Source organism: Zonotrichia leucophrys, chromosome 3, assembly GCF_028769735.1.
Source record: "Zonotrichia leucophrys gambelii isolate GWCS_2022_RI chromosome 3, RI_Zleu_2.0, whole genome shotgun sequence".
Lineage (NCBI taxonomy): Eukaryota > Metazoa > Chordata > Aves > Passeriformes > Passerellidae > Zonotrichia > Zonotrichia leucophrys.
Window position 1 is genome coordinate 100,845,817 of NC_088172.1, and position 18,435 is coordinate 100,864,251.

The window sequence follows — 18,435 nt, forward strand, 5'->3', positions numbered from 1 at the left end:
GCAAGGGGGAATATATCCAAGAGGGAAAGTGTTTTTCCTGCTAAGGACAGCTACCTCACATTCAAAAGGTGTGTGACTGGGATGAGCTAGAATGCTGGCATTGCTTGATACCACAAAACAACCCAAAGCTGGCAAGAGTTTGCACTTAGAGTCTTAGGGTCACAATGTTCCTCTTTGCTATGACTGGCTTTGTGCTGTCCCACAACCCCTAGACCACCAAAAATTTGAATGGGGAGCTGTGGCATTCACATTTTCTGAAAAATCCCTTTGCCCAGGATTTTTCTCCTGGGAAAACAATAATTATGTCATTTGCTTCTCCTGTGTTGTGCTCATGTGGAATGTGTTTGGAGATTGTTTACCCACAGGTGATTGTTCCATTGGATTCTGGTGTGAGTTGTTTTGACTCTTTGGCCAATCAGTGCCAAGCTGAGTTGGGACTCTTTCCAGAGTCACAAGTTTTCATTATTATCTTTTTAGCCTTCTGTAAGTATCCTTTCTGTATTCTTTAGTAGAGTATTCTTTAATATAATATAGCATCATAAAATAATAAATTAGCCTTCTGAGAACATGGAGTCAGATTCATCATTCCTTCTGTCAGGAAAAGGGTCAAATACAAACAAGGGTCAAATACAAAAGGAACTTTTCAGGTTTTTTGAACCTCCAGGTACTTACATGCACAATCCCTCCCACATGCTGAGGTCCAAGGAGGAAACTCTCTGACTTACATACACAGGCACCTCCTTAAGGCAGCTGCTTCTGCTCCCTCAAGAAATAAACCCAAGATTATCAATATCTGATTCAGAATTTCTGCCACTCCTAAACACAAATGGTTCAAACAGCACCAATGCAACTCGGATAAATCAGCACTAGAATGTTATTGCAACCTGTGGTGAGGTAAACAGGAATATGAAACACTTTTTAAAAATTATTTTCTTTTTCGAAATGATAAAGAAGGAGGCAGAGAGAAACATCTAACCTGGTAAACTCTGGGAAAAGCACACCTTGGAAAAACCACACCTGGCAAACCACATACAACCTACAAGAAGCCACTTCCCAAGGCCTGGGAGCAAAACCAGTAAAAAACCCCCACTGGTCTGTTTTGACAGCCTATTTGCAGTGGTCTAGCTCTACTGAGCATCATATTCCCAGTTTACTTTTTTGTTCTTAAAATAATTTTAATTAATGATCTGGGCATTAGACATACAGTCAAACTATGACACATGGGAGTTCTCAAAACTCAGTAAGTGTTAGAGTTAGACTAAAATTATTTGGGACTGGAATGTGTGGGGAACTACTCTGGAAACAATTGCATGGAAAGAATAACCATTTGAATTTATGAGCAACAGATTAACTCATGTACTGAACAAGAATAAGAAGTTCCTGTAACCTAAATGCTAGGAAAATATGCTCACAAATTATGTATATTATGCAACAACTAAATTCCTCTCCTGGTTTTACTTTCGGGTTGGAGGATGTTTGGGCTGGTTTGTGTTGTTTGTTTGGGAGTTTGAAAAAGAAAAAAAAGATTCCTGATAAAAGACAATCTGATCAGGTCACAGCAAACTCAAAATCAAAACACAAATCAGCCTTAATGAATGGTGTGCTTTAATTCAGGGCTGCTACACAGTTCCTCTTCAGTGAGAAAGGTACGCTTAAACACTATTCACAATGAACTAAAGAAAACACATGACTCATGCAAGTTTCCTTAGATTTGACAAAACCCATAAACACGTGGGAAGTACAGAGAGGTAACTGCCAAGATAAACAATGCAGTGCTGCATCCTGATTAGACTCAGCTCACAATAAAAATGACAAGGATCAGGCCCAAGCTTTGAACCAGGATGATCCTTGGTCATGATGTGAACCTTGCTCCAGTCCCACCGCAGTTACCCACCTCACAGTTTGACTATTTTCCTGGATTTCTGTAAATCCAACAGCTCTTTATAACCCTGCCCAGTCTATACAGTGATACTGAGCATCAGCGGGAGGGGCAGAGAGCCACTGCTAACTTCCTCCTGCATCCCATTGCAGCCAAAAGGACAAGACAAGGCAGCTGGGAAGGAGGTTTCTGGACACTTGCCAGCCTGTCAGCAATAGCAGAAATTATTCTCTGTGCTGGACAGAAGATGGCTCTGCTGAAGTGGAAAAGAGCAGTGTGAGGGCTGTGCAGGGCAGGACACAAGGCAGGGAGCAAAGCTCTGCCCTGCTCCTTCCACAGGAACAGATCAGGAAGGGAATGAGATGCTGCAGCTGCCACCAGCAGCAAAGCATCCCTGAACTATTCCCTGGGAAGTGCCCTGGAGCTTTACAGCCTTCCCTCCAGGACAGCAGGAAGAGCTGGCTCCTCATGGACATTCACATGGATTTGCAGAGGGCCTGGGGGCACCTAAAAGATCATCCAGGTGCCACCAGACCTGTCCCACATGCTCCTGGCTGCCACTGCATGCAGGAGCTCTCTTGTTACTCTTTCAAAGGTCACTGGAATGGCATGACAGAAACCTGTCCCACTGATTGCCTTTTCTGACAACTCCGCTCATTTGAATTATTGAGACAAACGTCTCAATAGAGGAAAAAAGTGAGGCATCAAAACAGTGGTATATTGAAACAGTCCCTCCTAAAACACATTTTTGCAAGCCTGTTTTTTTGCCTGGCTTTTACATATTTACAAGCCAAAGTGAGCCCTTGAATCATTCTTGTAGGAAATGGAGTCATATTCTTGTCACAGTCTTGTATGTATGGAATCATACTGTATGAAATGGAGAAATGAGCTCAAAATAAAGGAGCATATAAAATGAGGAGTATAAATCTGAAAGTCACCACATAACCACAAAAAACCTCAAACCACACTACTAAGGCTGCAGACACACAATTTCATGTCCTTATCTTTCTGAATTCAGCTGAGAGCTCTGCAATGCCTTTCCAGAACTGCCCTGGGTGTCTGTGGATACCTGCTAAGGTGGAAAAAGAGCAAGAAAAATGGACATTCCACTGAGCTCAAATATCCCTAGACACAAATCCAAAGGTCATTTCTACACACCAACTGCTGAACAGCAGAAAGCAATAAGAAAACTCCATTAACTGCTAGGTTTTTAATTAACCACAAAGAAATAAAAGTTATGACAGTAAACACAGCCTTGTGAGGTGTCTAGTTTAAATAAGAACTCTGGAAAACTCTTGTTGAAATTACTATAATCTTGCTCTGTAGCACTATATTTAAAAAAAAGGTGTCAGTGCACAACTAAATTTCTTAACTTACCAACTTTGATACAACTTCTTCCTTACATAGAAGCAGGCAGTTCAGAATTTTGTAGACACAGTAGGTTTGACTTTAGCTCATTTATTCAGCCTTCATATTTCACATTATCATCTTGAAAATACATTTTTTGATGGCTATTATTATTTTTCATGGAAATTTCATTATTCATTTCTTTATGTTAAGTTTATCTTTATCTTAATTTTTATGTTAGGTTTACTTTATCTTAAACCATAATATGTTTTGCAGTCAAGATTAACAAATTAAGATTAAAAATCCGTTAAAAAATCAATAAAAAGAAAACTCATGACCTGTAAAATGGGGAGGTTTAGTTGACTGTTTCCAGCTGAGTGCTTCCACCAAGATTTTAAATCAGTAGACCTTAGCCTTTCATACATATGATGTATTCAAAGACACAAGAAGCCTTTTCTTTACTGAAAAGTAGCTGATGATCTCTGAAGTTAATTAGCTGAATTGACAAAAATGAAGAAAATATCCTTTCTGTCCCTCTAAAAGAACTCTCAAAAGCTCTGAAACTTGAGTAATGTTCAACCAGGGCCATAGCCAAGAACTTTAATTAGTTCAACTGTCTGACATTCTTTACTCTTTGGCCAACAAAGCTGCTGCTTAATGTTTTTGAAAATAATCTACACATGCTTTGCTCTAAGTTCTAGCAGATTTCAACAGAATTCACAGGAAGAAAAAGAGCTAAAAATCTTGGATTTAATTCTAAAAACAATTTTCCACTTCATTAACTCACTGCTAGAAGAACAAAGCCCAACAGCTCCAGAGCTGGCCTGGACCATGCAGTCAGATAAAACACAACACCTACCACTGGCTGCTTTCCTCTTGCAGCAAATATTTCAGGTAAGTACAAAATGTTCTCTTGTTAACACCAGGACTAAAATATTGTTTATCCTCCAGATGTTTAGCAGATGTAAGTGTTCAAGAAAAGCCAAAATGTTGGGGTCCCATTCTGCCCACTCAAAGGTACAATTTTATTTTTTTATGTGCAAGTTACTCATATATAAATTAACTTAAACACATAACCCACACATGCATCAGCTCATAGCAGTCAATATTTTACTTCCTAACCTGAGAGCATAAATAATTCATGTTACTGTATCTTGAATCTTCAAAAAGCCACTTGAAGCAATGCACATTTTGTCTTTACAGCATGAAGCAAAGCTGTGCCACAGACAATGGTAATAATAGCAGTAGTTTCCTGCTTTACACATTCATCAGTATCCAAGGTTTTTAACAACAAAGTGAAGCTCAGTTGCAATTAGAAGATATTAAGGCAAATACACCAAACAACTGAATCTCCTGCACAAAGGCAAATTCCTTGGATCAAGAGCAAAATTATCTACACCTCTTATGCTGCCAGGGAGAAAAGTGCTAGGACATAAGCCACCCAAGAAGAAAGCACAACGAAAACATTCCTGTTGTGGTAGACTCTCCAGAACCATGAAAATAAACATTTTAATCACCTTTGCCAATCAGTAGATTCATCTTCCACTGGGGGATCTGTCTGTACCATCTCCTGTTTCAGTTCTCCGATTTCTGAGGCAATTGTGTCAATGAGCTAGAAAGGGACAAAAATAGTATGACATCAAGTGAGTGGAAGAGGCGTGGAAAAGAAGCCAGGGCAAGTTTAGTCACCAGAGATTGCAAACTTTTTCTTTTTTTGTAAAATCGTATCCTATTTGGACTTCCCCTTGCAAAGGAACAAGTAAGGGTTGGGGCCATGTTTAAAGGTTCAGAGGAAAAGTAATTCCTGTTCTGTGCCAGAACAAAACCTTCCAGTTTGGTTAGCCTTTTAATTTAAATGGATTGAATTTGCAGCCTACACAACTGAATTTGCAGTTGTGCATTATACAGCATCTTACAATAACTAAATTATTTAGCTGTTTGTACCATTTACCTTCTCAAAAAAAAAATTAGAAGAATTCCATGTGCAAGAGTTTTTAGGGACACTAATCCAGAATTACAATGCTGTGGAGGATGAAAAGCAATGAAGCAAGAAGGGAGTGGGTGGCTGCTTTTCACATTAGGTTTTGGACTCCACTTGAACACAACAATTCAATTAAAAAAGAATTGCCTTGCAACCCTTCAACTCAGGCAGAACACCAACCTAATTCTGGGTATGAGGGCAAAAACTCATTTTAAGGTAGGCAAGATTAGCATTAAGGTTGTATTGTGAGAAATACAGAATTTGCTAGCCAGACTTCAGGGAAACATTTTGTTGAGCAGAAACCAACCGTGAAATTTGCAAAGCCTGCTCTCTTGAACACTTCTTTGTAGCCAATGCATCAAGTTTGCTTGTCATGCCCACCACAAGAGCCTATAAACACTAACAGATTTCCCTCTCTCCTACCAGGAGGGAACCTAATAAAAGGTTTGCAGTGATGCAGCAATCTCTACCACCACCCCTGCACATCAGAACAAACAAAAATCCTGGAGTATGAAGCAAAACCAGCTTTGGGTCCAAGTCAGAACAGTTTTCACAGCTGCCCTGAAGGTGTGAGCCTGAGTCCCACTCAGGGCAGGCAACTCAGTACAGCAGCATTTTCAAAGAATTGCAGGCATCATTTTCCTAAATTGTTACATTGAATTTTTCCTCCACCCCAGGAATTCACACTCTCCTCTGCTGAACACCATTATTCCAATCAATTCAAATGAAGTTTTAGTCTGCTTACAACTGGCCAACTCCAATAACTGAACCTTATGTAAGAATGAATTACCATTACCCACACCCTAAGGGTTTTCTTCTGTCCAAGTCAGAGTTCAAAGTGTTGGAAATTATATAAGTTTAGCATTTTTTAATATAACTTTAGTCAGGGACAAAGGAATTTAAAGTTTCTTTTCAAAGGACTGTTCCACCACAAGGTCTGATGGATGACCTTAACATCTCAGCAGACTGGGAGCAGCACACAAAATAGAAAAGACACAAAAGGTAACAACCATTAATGAATGTCAACTCCAAACATCACCCTTGGCATAGTCCAAGACTCCTGGTCTGGGAAGAGATAGACAAGAGAATGAAGAACGAGAAACTAATCAACATTAAAGGCAAACCAATAACCCAGAGGAAACCAAATACAACTGAGTTAACTCTGTTAGCAGGCTTTGACCTGAGCTATGATAAAACCCATCTCCCCCCCAGAAAACAAAATCTCAGCAAAGAACTCTCATCCAAACTGTGCTAACAGCCAAGTAATCTTAATGCTTTTGAATTTGTATGCCTGCCTTGAAGAGAACTCTGCAGAAATTATTCCTGAGAGGAATTCTTCCATGTTTAGCAATTTTGTTTCTTTTTCTAAAGAGGACTTGCACAAAATGGCACCTTTCAAGCAGCCTTATGCTCACATTCTATTCTACAGGCTACATTTCTTGGGTGTGCTACACAGCCTCCATGACAAATCAGTCTCTAAAAAGACTCTTAGTCTCTAAAAAATCAACACTCTGGGCAAGGAAACCAGGTTAAAGTGTGGCATCAAACCCCAGACTGACTTGTGAAGTTCCCCAGGATGGAACACACCACAACCCAACCAAGACCAATCACCTACCACCCTGAACTCCACTTGAACTAAAACACTGACCTCTAGGAAGAAACCCCTCATTTTTTTCTAGAATAAACCACTAATATTTTCTGCAATTTCCAACTAATTTTCCTTAAATTCTCTTTAATGACAAAAAAAGTTGCTCTTCCCTTGATTCACGAAAATCTTATGGAGTCACATCATTTGTGTATCCTTGCAGTTATCTGACCCATCCTGTTACAACAGCATTTTTCTACAAAAAATGTGAGGTGCAGTCATGATTTTATGACAGCATTTCCCAGTATTTAGGGCCAATGAAGCTTCTGGGGATTACACAGCACACATGATGCACAGGTGACCAGCATCACACAAGGTGAGCTGTTAATAATAACCTGTTTCTAGAAAACACAGGAAGGATCCTGGCTATGTACTATTATTAGCTCCAGCCCTGAGGAAACAAGCAGCAGCAGAAGGCTCTGCCTTTTTAGTGCAAAGCTAAGAATATCAGAATTCTTCAAAGACACCTCTCTATTTGCAACAAGTATGGTACCTCTTTGGCTGGAAATAATAGGAAAACTCATCCCTTTGTTTCAACAGACTTGAAATCAACACAGTAAGTGCAAGAGAAGTGGATGTATACATTTGTCAGAGGCCTCTGTTAGTGTAAAACAGCATACATGAACCCAATGAATTAAATAGTAATCAGAAGAAATCTTGTTTAGGTCTGTGAAATAGATATTACCCTACTATACTATAGAAAGAGGAGGTTTACTTGAAAAATGCATTTGGAAATATGACATCTTCTCAGGTGGTTAATTAATAAGTATTAAAAAAACCAAAATTTAAATGAGATTTATATAACATTATAAAACAGCTATTTCTGTGTGCAATGATTTTTCCTTTAAAATTTATTTCTGATAAAGCACTGCTCTGTAAATTCAAAAGACACTACAGTATAACCACTGTAAACCCAAATAATAATAATGACTCAGGCAACATGAATTCACACAGCAGCCCAGTACAGTACTGCCTAACCAAATCTATCCTAAACATCAGACTGCCAAATATCCATGTACTAACTGTTTACATTCCTAACATCCATGAACGAAATGAGGAAATGCAAACATCTTAAACCACAGCATTTCCTTTCATAAAGCACCACACTCTGCTTATTGTCAATTGATTCAGAACTCTATGAGACTGAGCTCAGCTTTTGGGAGCTGGCAAGTGTGACAGTGGAACTCCTACATACAGCCCACAACCATGGCACCTCAGCATTCTCTTACTATAACACAACATTTTTTGCTTTGCATCGTCCAGGATGTTTTACAAGCAGTAAAATCAGTGTGTTCACCAGAAGCAAGTCACTCCCAAGGGTTCCAGTCACATTTGTGAAGCTGCTCTACTGACACTCACATCCCTGTGCATCAGGGAAAGCAAGCACATGCCCAGGACCAGATATAGACAGTGCCTCTCCCAGAAACCCAGCATAACTACAGCTCTTATTACTCACTGGACTTGAAGACTTTCCTATTCCCAAAGACAGGTGGCTTTGATTTGATGTCTGCTCCCAGACATTTTTAGAAAAAACTGCGTGACAACTGAATTCCTGCTCTTTGTGTTCAAATGTAAATAAGCTTGTACAGAGAATTAACAAAATTGCCATCATTCTGAGAAGCACTAAAAGAGTCAGCCAAGATGACCAGTGCAGAATGTTTCCAAGCCCTGAGATTTACAAGAACTCAAGAGGAAAAGGTAAGATGGGTGCTTCTAATCGGGCAAGGGGACACGGGTTGAAGACAGCAAGATTAGAATCAGACTGGACAAATGAGCCTCAGCACTTACCACTCCCCCTTCCTGCCAGCATCTCATTTTTCATTCTTTCTGGAGACCTGCATCCTCTTTGGCATCACATCTTTTCCTTCCTGTTTTGATAAGCAGAACGCAGCAACCCTCACAGAGAGCTCTGTGTGAGGAGGTGGCCAAGTGCCAGAGATGAGCCCGTCTGAGAACGCTGCTGCTCAACTTGTGCAAGCCTCTGAATGCAATCCAATATTTTGATACACGTCTGCAGATTCTGGTGAGCTGTGAATTCTCAGGGCTGCTGACCTTGCTCAGTATCTTATTCATCAGAAACAAAGTTTTACCTGATGCTTGATTTTGGAACAGAAAAGCTTTGCTGGTGTAAAACAGAAAAGCTTTGCTGGTATAAAACCTCTGATGCCAGTTCAGTAAACACTGGAACATTTTGATGAGCAGGAGGATAATTCAGTAAAGAGGACATTTGTCAGAGACATATACTCAGCCCCTTGCCTTACCACAGACTCTCTCTGTAATCACTGGCAAGCTATTGAGTCCCAGAATTATCCAAGACAAACCCCATCATTGCCTCATTCTTATTACTTGCTGGCTCTGAGCATTCACCAATCACAAGGTGTAGAGTCCACAGAATTTAGCCTCTAAAACTACAGACTTCTGCTCTGTCTAAAATGGGGACAGTACTGTCAAAAACAGGGACTTCTTCTCTGTCTAAAATGGGGACAAAACAATGTGAAAAGAATGGCTGTGAAAAAAACTAAGACATGGTTAGAAGCTGTAGCAATGAGAACTACTTAAGAACCAGAAAAGAAAAGATAAAGTTGGAATTTCCCCACTGGTATTTGTCAGCAATTTTTCTGGCAAATGTTGCTGAGAATGGTAAGATACTCCCTCAAGAAGATTTAAGTGCCCTGAGAATCTGCACACCAACATGGTAAAGGTTTCTTAAAAAGCACAATGTGAGAGCCATGTGCAAGGACAGGGGACAGTCTGCCCATGTGGGAGAGCACCCTGAAGAACAGATCAGCAGGGATAAAAGGCCATATCACGATTACTAGGTTTCCTAAACACAGACAGACAAAGCAAATTAAAATAATGCAAACTCAAAAAATCTGATGCGCCAAGTATTTTGCTTGCTCACCAGCTCAGCTGTAGCAAACAAATGTAGCTGTTGTCACAATTCTGTTCACATGGCAGAAGGAGAAAATAAAAGGTAATTTCACTGTACACACACAAGCTACCAGGTGCACTGCACACAGGCTGGGTGCAGCTTCCAGTCCCACATTCTGTGCTCAGAACCATGGTCCAACAGTGCAGCTTCCAAGGGCTGGAAAAGGAGCTTGGAGGCATCTTATTCCCTGCCAGATGTCTTTAAGAAAATGTAGGACCTTAGTTTTCTAACTGACAGTGTTTCCTGAAATTGCCCAGGCAGACTGCAGACTGCATTTCTAATCATTTAGAGTAACTGCAACCCCACCATCATCATGAACAAAACAGCTGTTCCAGCATCTCTTTTCTACATAAGAATTACCTAAGGAAATCCCAAAGACTGCAGAAAATGACTGGGTGCTTGCTTACAGTCCCATCTGACATCAGGAGTCCCTCAGCATACACGCAAGAGATGACCTAGAGATATTTCTTGGAACTGAGAGAATTCCTTGCTGTGATTAGAAAATAGGGCTGTTCTCCCTCTTTGGCTATCAACAAGGCTGATGTTTGCACTCCTGAGTTATGAGAGGTAGCTGAAGTGTGCTGCAGAACTGAGAGGTGGTTCCTGTCACTGGATGATCCTGGTAACTGCTGGGCAAGGCAAAAGGAAAACACGATTGTTCATTTCCTAAAGATTTCCCCAAAGGAAACTTCTGCCCCAGAGGAAGAGAAGGAATGAAAACAGCAGCACCCCAAGATGGCAGCATCAGCATCTTTCACTGGAAGAAGCTACAGCAAGTGATGAATAGTCTAAGGGATGTAAATTTTGATGGCTCCCTAAAGCAAAACCCTGCCCAGCAAGGCAGCCACTGTGACCCTGGCACATCATCTTTTGAAAACTGCAGTGGGTAACTCCTAGTGCAGCCTGGCTTCTTGGGATGCCAGTTGTTCTCAAAATAGACAAGGAAATGAAACCAATTTTCAATCCAGTAATGGAAATCATAAATCTGTACCACAGCTTTAAGTGACACAAATCTAGTTTATGAAGCTTCCAATAATTTTATGCCTGTGCAAAATAAAGATTATGTTCTCAGCATTAGCAGCAAAGAAAGCCATGACCTATTTTGCACCAAATATTCTACTCCATGTACAGAAAAAATATACATGTGAAATAACTGGGGGGTGATCTTAGCCACAAATCTGCCTGTAAAAAGAAATGGTTGAGAAGTACTTCTCATTTTACAGAAAAGGCTTACTATGTATCACAGAGAGCACTGCACATTCTGCTGTGCTCATTTCACATAAACCCAAGTATTTCATGTTCTGTTTAAGTATCCCATTTACCTTAAAGAAACTTCCTCTTTTGTCCACACAACGGCTTCTCATGGTCAAAGACGACATCTTCCCTGAGAAGACTCCACTGTATGCCTTGATCTCCTAAAAGCAGACACATTTTTGTCATGGTTAGTCCAGTCTGTAGGAAATTCCTCTGCAATTCTAAGCCACAGAAACAGTCACAACAAGCCTTCTGCCAAACCCTTCCTGTCAACAACATCGTGCCATTTATTTCCTACCAGAGTCCTTCCATATCCCTTCAGTCCATTATTTTTCCATAAACTGCTTCAAAAATACAGTGTTACTCAGAGCTCTGTGTCTCTCCCTTCTTTTCACAGCTGATCCTGTAGCTGTGACTCGATTTTAATGTGCTCATTAAAAAAGAATGCTAAAACATAATGATTGCTTTCTTTGTTTACTTGACCTCAGTCTGCAGTACAAACAGAACAAAATGTTAGATGTCATTACAATCCAGTCTCAAATATTACAGTATTAGCAGGACTTATCAGGAGGGGAAAAAAAGCAGTTTAAAATTACCCACAAGGGAGAAAACACTCTACCATTAAAGCAAAAACCAACAAACAACAACAAAAAGCCCAAACACCCCTAAAAAATGCTGCTTCAGATTTCTAAAATGCAACTGAGCCATATTCAAGTCAGGAACTGAAGATGAATTTAGGAAGAAACAGCATTTTCTGCTGTCAGGTAAACTGAAGGAACAGTTCAACACCCAGCACAATCCACTAATGCATCCATCAGCGAGGAAAATCAAGAGGGGGATCTCCATCTGAACTAGAGTAGCAGAGTTCCTCTAAAGTCACAACCAATTCACAGCAGTCATTTGTGAATCAGCTTCTGAACCAAGCAGGATTCAGTTCCATGGCTAAAAAGTCATCCTAGGATTTTTCTAGGTGAGCTGTGACTGTATTTTAACACCCTAACTCTTCTCCTTGCACACACATTTTCCAACCACATAGCAGGGAGTTATGTTGGAAGTTTCAGTTATCAAAAGGGGCAAATAATACAAGTGCAAAAAATTATAGAGTAGAGACAGAGACACAGTTTTTGATCTGATACAAGCAGAAATTAAAATAAAATGCTTCAGCAGCAGTGAAAACCAAGTTCAGTGGTGTGGCTGCAGAGGGAGATGGAGCAGAACAAAGCAGCTGGGACAGAGAATGCTGACAGGTAAAACCCCAAATTTGACACACACCCCACACCAAACACATGCATGCTTTGCTTCCCTCTAATGCCTTAAGGGAAAGAATTGACGGGAGTGAGGAAGACCAAGGCAGAAGGGTTAAACGAAAAACACAGTCAAACAAAAGTACTTGAGGAAACAGAGAGGTACAAGCAGGAGCAAAGAAACATTTTAGTTTTAATATGTAGCAAGAGGCTTTAAATAGTTCATCTTGTTTCCAGAGGTCCTACCACAAGAGCACTACAATTGGTTACATTTTTCCAAAAGCAGCCATGGCAGGAAGCTCAGCAACATGCCAGTTTTCCAAGCAGAGTTCGCAAACTTTGAAGGCTCAAAGTAAAATCTTGAATTCTGCACTGTTGTGAAAACCAAACACTGGGGAATGAGCAAGAGAAGACTAAAAAGAGTGCCAAGAAAAAAATTTAAAAATAAAAAATTCCAACTTTCTTCCTAAATCAGTTTATTTAAAGGATACACTCCTGGTGAAGCTCTAAAGAATTGTGAACTGTGTTTCTTGAGCTAGAAGTGTGCTTAAATAACTTGACTGCATAATCCCATAAGAGATGATGTTCAGTGGGTGGTTTTGCAGGTGCTATTAAATGAGTTGAGCTCTGTCTCCTCATTTGCCACATACACAAGGGGACAGAACAGCTGGTCCCCTCTGGGGAGCATAAGAAATTATATATTTTTAAAACATCTTCTTTAGATCAATTTCTGGAAAGAAAATTTTCACCTGAGAGTGTTAAGGAGTTACATTAGAGGGTTATGAGCAAGATCCTGCAGTTGTCTGTACATCTCCATTCTCAGTCATTAATCACTCCATTTGCAAACAACAACCCCTTCAAAATAAATCTCATGGGTTTTAATTTTTTTTTTTTCAATTTAACCACAAGGATGTCTGCATGCAATCCTGTTACCAAAACAAGACCATGCTGGTATTTTTACATTCTCCACTCAAATGTACAGAGGAAGGAACACACACACACAGTTTGTGTACTTCAAAGAGTGGTATGACTCCAGTCAGAAGAAAGCCTCAAACAAAACCACTGCTTATTTCACTTGTAAGAGGTTCTGGAGCTCTAAATATACTAATCTAAATCTCTTCATAACTTCTATTACTGTCACTGTTTATGCAACATTACTGCTATCAGTAGGACCTTAACCCTGAGCTTCAGCTGGGCTCTTCTCAGCTCCACACAGCCTCAATCTCCACCACTTTTCATGGTGATAAGTAATTTCAAACTAATTTAGGGTAATCTAAATAATATTTCAAGTCTGAGTGGGTTTTAGTATTTCTGACTAAAATCAGCACAATGGGAAACACTGCTGGGCTTCTTTGTGTTTGTTGGGAGGGTTCTTTTGGTGCAGATACTTCTTTTTCAATAACACAAGATATTATGGCTTGCTGGTAAATGGACAGCCAGGCTGGGTGCAACACCCCAAAACCTGGGGGCAGGCTCCTACCTTGGAGCTGAGAGTTATTTCCATATCATGCAGAAAAAGCTGCAGAAAAACAAACCTGCTGTCAGGAGGCTTCATGTCTCTCTATAGCTGTGCACATCTGATCTTACTCAGATCCAAGGCAGGCTGGAAAACCACTGCTCTGAAGTTGTCCTTGTTGAATTTGGACAGCATGAGGCTGTCAGAAACAAAAAATCTCCATCCTCTGACTGAGAAGCTAGGTGGAGCAAGTCAGCAAAGCTTGTCATCTGCTGCACCTACTGCAGAGAAGCCTTTTCTCCTCCTCCTGTGCTCCAGGCACCGAGGCAGATTCACCCAGACATTGCCCATGTGCTGCCTGCCCAGAAACCCACCTGGAAATGTCACCAGGCTGCAGGAGCCAGCTCACTGTGTAATTCATTCCTTTTGCCTGGCCATCTGGAGGGAAAAGCCTCCTCTGTGTTCCAGGGCTTTGTCCCAGCTCTCCCAGACACTCCCTACCCACAGCACTGCCTTCCTGCAGCTCCTGTGTGTGACCAACAGGACAGGGCAGGGACAAGGCATGATCTGTCTGCTTGGAAAACCTCCCTCAAGTCCAATGCTACTGCATGATGCTCATGCAAACTGTGTATTTCAAAAAAACAGGTGCTTTTTATCTGTCTTCCATTCCCTTCTCCTGCTGGTTTTCATTCACACAGGAATGCCAGAGCACCTTTCACTTGCTTGTATGCAATCTGATTTCTGACTCTTCATCAAAACAGCTCCTGCTTTACTCCCTCTACTGCAATTTTACTTAGATTTTTTGGTATGTTCTTATACTTAACTATATTAGACCACTGTGACCGTGTTCACAGGGGTCTTAGGATGAGGGACGAGATGAGGATTTGACTTTATGTTTCAGAAGGCTTGATTTATTATTTTATTATATATATTACATTAAAACTATACTAAAATAATAGAAGAAAGGATTTCATCAGAAGGCTAGCTAAGAATAGAAAGAGTGATAACAAAGGCTTGTGGCTCAAGATTGGCAATTAATTAGAAACAACCAACATGGGCCAATCAAAGATTTACTTGTTGCATTCCACAGCAGCAGATAATCAATGTTTACATTTTGTTCCTGAGGCCTCTCAGCTTCTCAGGAGGAAAAATCCTAAAAAAAGGATTTTTCATAAAAGATGTCTGTGACAAGACCACCTCACTGGACTTTTCAGGATCCTTCCCTTTAATCCTCTCATTCCAATCTTGCTTTTACAAAGCAAAACATCCCATTTTCTTTAGCCCAAAGACAAAACAGTCTGTCTCTGCCTCCCCCAAGCTCAGCCACAGCAATCTGTACAAACTCCCTGCCCACAATCCTCCCACAATCCCAACTCTTCTCTTTCCTAAGGAATCAAGGCTGTCCAACTGCACTAGCTTCCTGTTCCTTAGTTCCTAACTAGGATTTTTGATTTTTTGGCCAACCTAACAAGACAAAAAGACAGCAGGAAGAGACTCCATGTATGCCACCACTGAAGGAAGAGATCTGCAGCTTTCCTTTTGCTGGCTGACCCACAGAATTATCACCTTTTTATTTTTCCTGCATTTTAAATGTGAGTTACGCCACTGAAGAAACTCAGTCTGCTCTCTTTCATTCTCTGCCTGTAAGGGCTGTGCAATCACTGGGCACAAACTCTCACAGAAACTACCTCAGGCAAATGAAGAAATGGTTTTACTGTTCTGCAGCCAAGAAAACACAGGAGAAAATATCACTCCAGACTTATGTATAAGCTGGCAAAGGTCACTGATGTCAGAACTAATGCTGGCTGCTACCTGTCAGAGCATGCCCTTGGCCAGCATGGGATACAGCTGGAATACAATCCCTACTGCCCCATAACAGAAAAGCATGGAAGCTAGGGAGAAGCTGCTACAGATGTACTTGTAAAACCTATTAGCATCATATTACAATCAATTTTTACAGCAATTTATAAATACACAGTATTAAAATAACTAAAATTAATTTGGTGAACCCATTTTCTGGTGGGTTAAAGTAGAAACCAGTAACGGGAAGGATAAATACATTTTACTTAATAAAAAAAAGTAAAAACAAACCACCCTGCTCAAATGCAACTCTACACTTGACAATGTGCCAAGAGATATACACAGTACTTCAGATTTTCAGCAAATGTAATCATCTTCATGCAGTTCATTTCCCTGTTCTCCCAGTGCATTTGCCAGTCCCAGGGAGCAGGCTGTGTTCATCTCTAACCTACAAAGCCCTGGTTTGTCCAATTACTCTGACCTTATCTGAATCTTGGCAAAATTAAACTTTTCCTTTTGAAAGTATTTCCTCTGAGAAGCTGACTGCAAGCCTCCTTCCAGGAACACAGATACAACTGAGCACAGTATCACTTTGAAAATCTATCAAATAAGACCTTCAGTCTGCAAACTATCACTGGTGCCAGGATCTGGCAGATCTCTCAACTCAAATGTTGCATTGTGTTAACACAGCTGTATCCACAAGCAAAATGTGAGGGGATTATGTAAAAAGAAATCCTAATTTCCATCATTCTTCCGGCTGCAGAAAGGGTTTACAGTTTTTTTTCTTTTTTTTTTTAATTCAAGTAATGCAAGGGCACATTACTTGTAGAAAACAAGTAAGACATACAGCAAAAATGGAAAGTCACTCTTTACACACAAAGAGTTTTACAAAATGTTTGTATTTTGCCATTTTATTTAAAGAGTTTTAAAACCTTGCAAATAACAAAAATTCCCTCACCCTCATATTCCTTCAAGCACTCTTTATACTGTTTTTTGTTACCTAAACATAATAATGTGTTTGTGTGAGCTGCTCCCTGAAGAAAGCCACCAGTATGAGGTCAGTGAGTACTTCAGTCAGTATTTCTGCCCTGGGTGTAAAGAAGATTTTACAAAGCCATTCCCTACATGTAGGCAGAAGGGCCATGAGTGACTGCTTGCAATCCTTTTCAGGAAACAATGCTGTCTTCATAAACTGCAAAGGAAACAGAAATTTGCAACTTTCCAGAGGCAGTGAGAGGGGTCACAGGTAAACTCTATCAGTGCTGCTCATCTGGCTTAGCACAACAGTGATGCTAAATCACAGCCAGCTCTCCAAGGACACTCCACATCACCATGAGGGACAAGCCAGTGTTTAAGAAGCTGTGACCAGCACAGACTGATCTTCAGGGGCTGTGACAAGAAACCCACCTGGACAGACCGAATTCCAGGGGCTGTGATCCAGTCTATGCATCAGTCATGGCATAAAGTGGGAACATCACTGCCAGACTTATCCACTGATCTTTTTACATCTGCTCTGTGATGAGCCTGTCATCACTCCTGCCTCAACCAATCTTTAGCCAGCAGGCTTATTTTTTCCCCTTGATTCCAGATCCTATGTGCTGGCAGCCTTTTATGAGGCTAAAGGATAAAGAGGAGTTATTACTTTGAACTTGTTTTAGTACAGCACTCTCAGGAGAGACTTTAAGTCCCATCAGATTTTGGGCAGATCCACTGTCTCACTCCCAGCTGTCTATCCACCTCTTTTATCTACAAAGCCATAAATCCAGAAATGAAAGCATCTGAAAATCCCATCTGAAGGGCACAAGATTCATCCTGGCTCTGCTCCCATCAACAAGAGCAGACATGGCATCACTCTTTCCAGCAGAAGCACACAGTTATGCAAACACTGACTGCCTCAGAAAAGCCAATCCTCAAAAAAGCTTCCTACAAGAGCTTTGTATGAGCAGGGCATGTTGCAAAAGCACAGCACCCCACCAGGAGAGCTCTGTTTGCTGCTAACACTGTCCCTCTGCACCCCTTCCCAAGTTTCTTCTTCCTCTCCTCCACTAAACAACCTCTTCCTGCTTGCTCCCATGGCATACTTTCCACATTACTGAAAGGGAATAAAACCCCAAGTCATTTCCTCTGGCACAGCATTCAGTCATGGAGGATACTACCAAGTCTCTTATAAGAGAATGATTGTTTGTTGATACATTCATGTCTTGTTTTGCCTCTGGAAATGTCAGGGAAATAAATATAGGAAGAGATTGACTTTGATTTGGATAACCTTTCAGAAGGTTTTTATTCTTCCCAAATTCCCTGGCCTACATACCTCACAAAAACTAATGTTTCTTGCAGTATTTCTGTAATTTCCACTTACTATTCCTGCCAAAACCACTGAATAATAAAAAGAATAACATTCACAAGTGTTTTCAAACATCTTTAAAAAGTTTAACGTAGAGCTGCGCTTCCTGGGAGAATCAAGAAAAAGTAATTGTATGAACTACAATATTAGATTCACAGTCTGGAGAAACTCCAGAATTCCTAGTGACACTTTAATGCAAAGGGACACGGGGTTCAGCACCTACATCTAGATGGACACATCACTTTGAAGCCACTCCCCCTTGTCCCACCTTAACACATTTCTTCGTTGTGGCAGAGTCTCATCTACATCAAAGCCTGTGCTCATTTTGCTCAATGCTTCCAGAAAAGCTTCAGCTGATTTCCAGTAAGAGCAATTCTCTATTCAGGGCTAGGGGAACACAAATCCTTTTGATAAACTCTTCTTCACATAATTCATTGAAAAGGATTGCATTTGTTCACCTAAAGCAACACACAAATGGGAAACAATGGCAGACAGATCTAAAAGTTATTTGACCTAAAAAGTAAATATGAGACATGGACACAAATGGGAAATA

At 40.6% G+C, this 18,435-nt stretch overlaps 1 protein-coding gene across 3 annotated transcripts in view; it reads right to left on the bottom strand.

Moving 5' to 3' along the window:
* RIN2 (Ras and Rab interactor 2) overlaps positions 1-18,435 on the bottom strand; it is a 62,856-nt gene that overhangs the window by 28,038 nt on the left and 16,383 nt on the right. For all 3 annotated transcript variants that reach the window (XM_064709616.1, XM_064709615.1, XM_064709617.1), the window contains 2 exons: positions 11,107-11,199; positions 4,744-4,838 (listed from right to left, as the gene is read on the bottom strand). In XM_064709616.1, coding sequence (XP_064565686.1) covers positions 4,744-4,838; positions 11,107-11,163 — 152 coding nt within the window. In that variant the 5' untranslated portion in view covers positions 11,164-11,199. The remainder of the gene's footprint in view (positions 1-4,743; positions 4,839-11,106; positions 11,200-18,435) is intronic.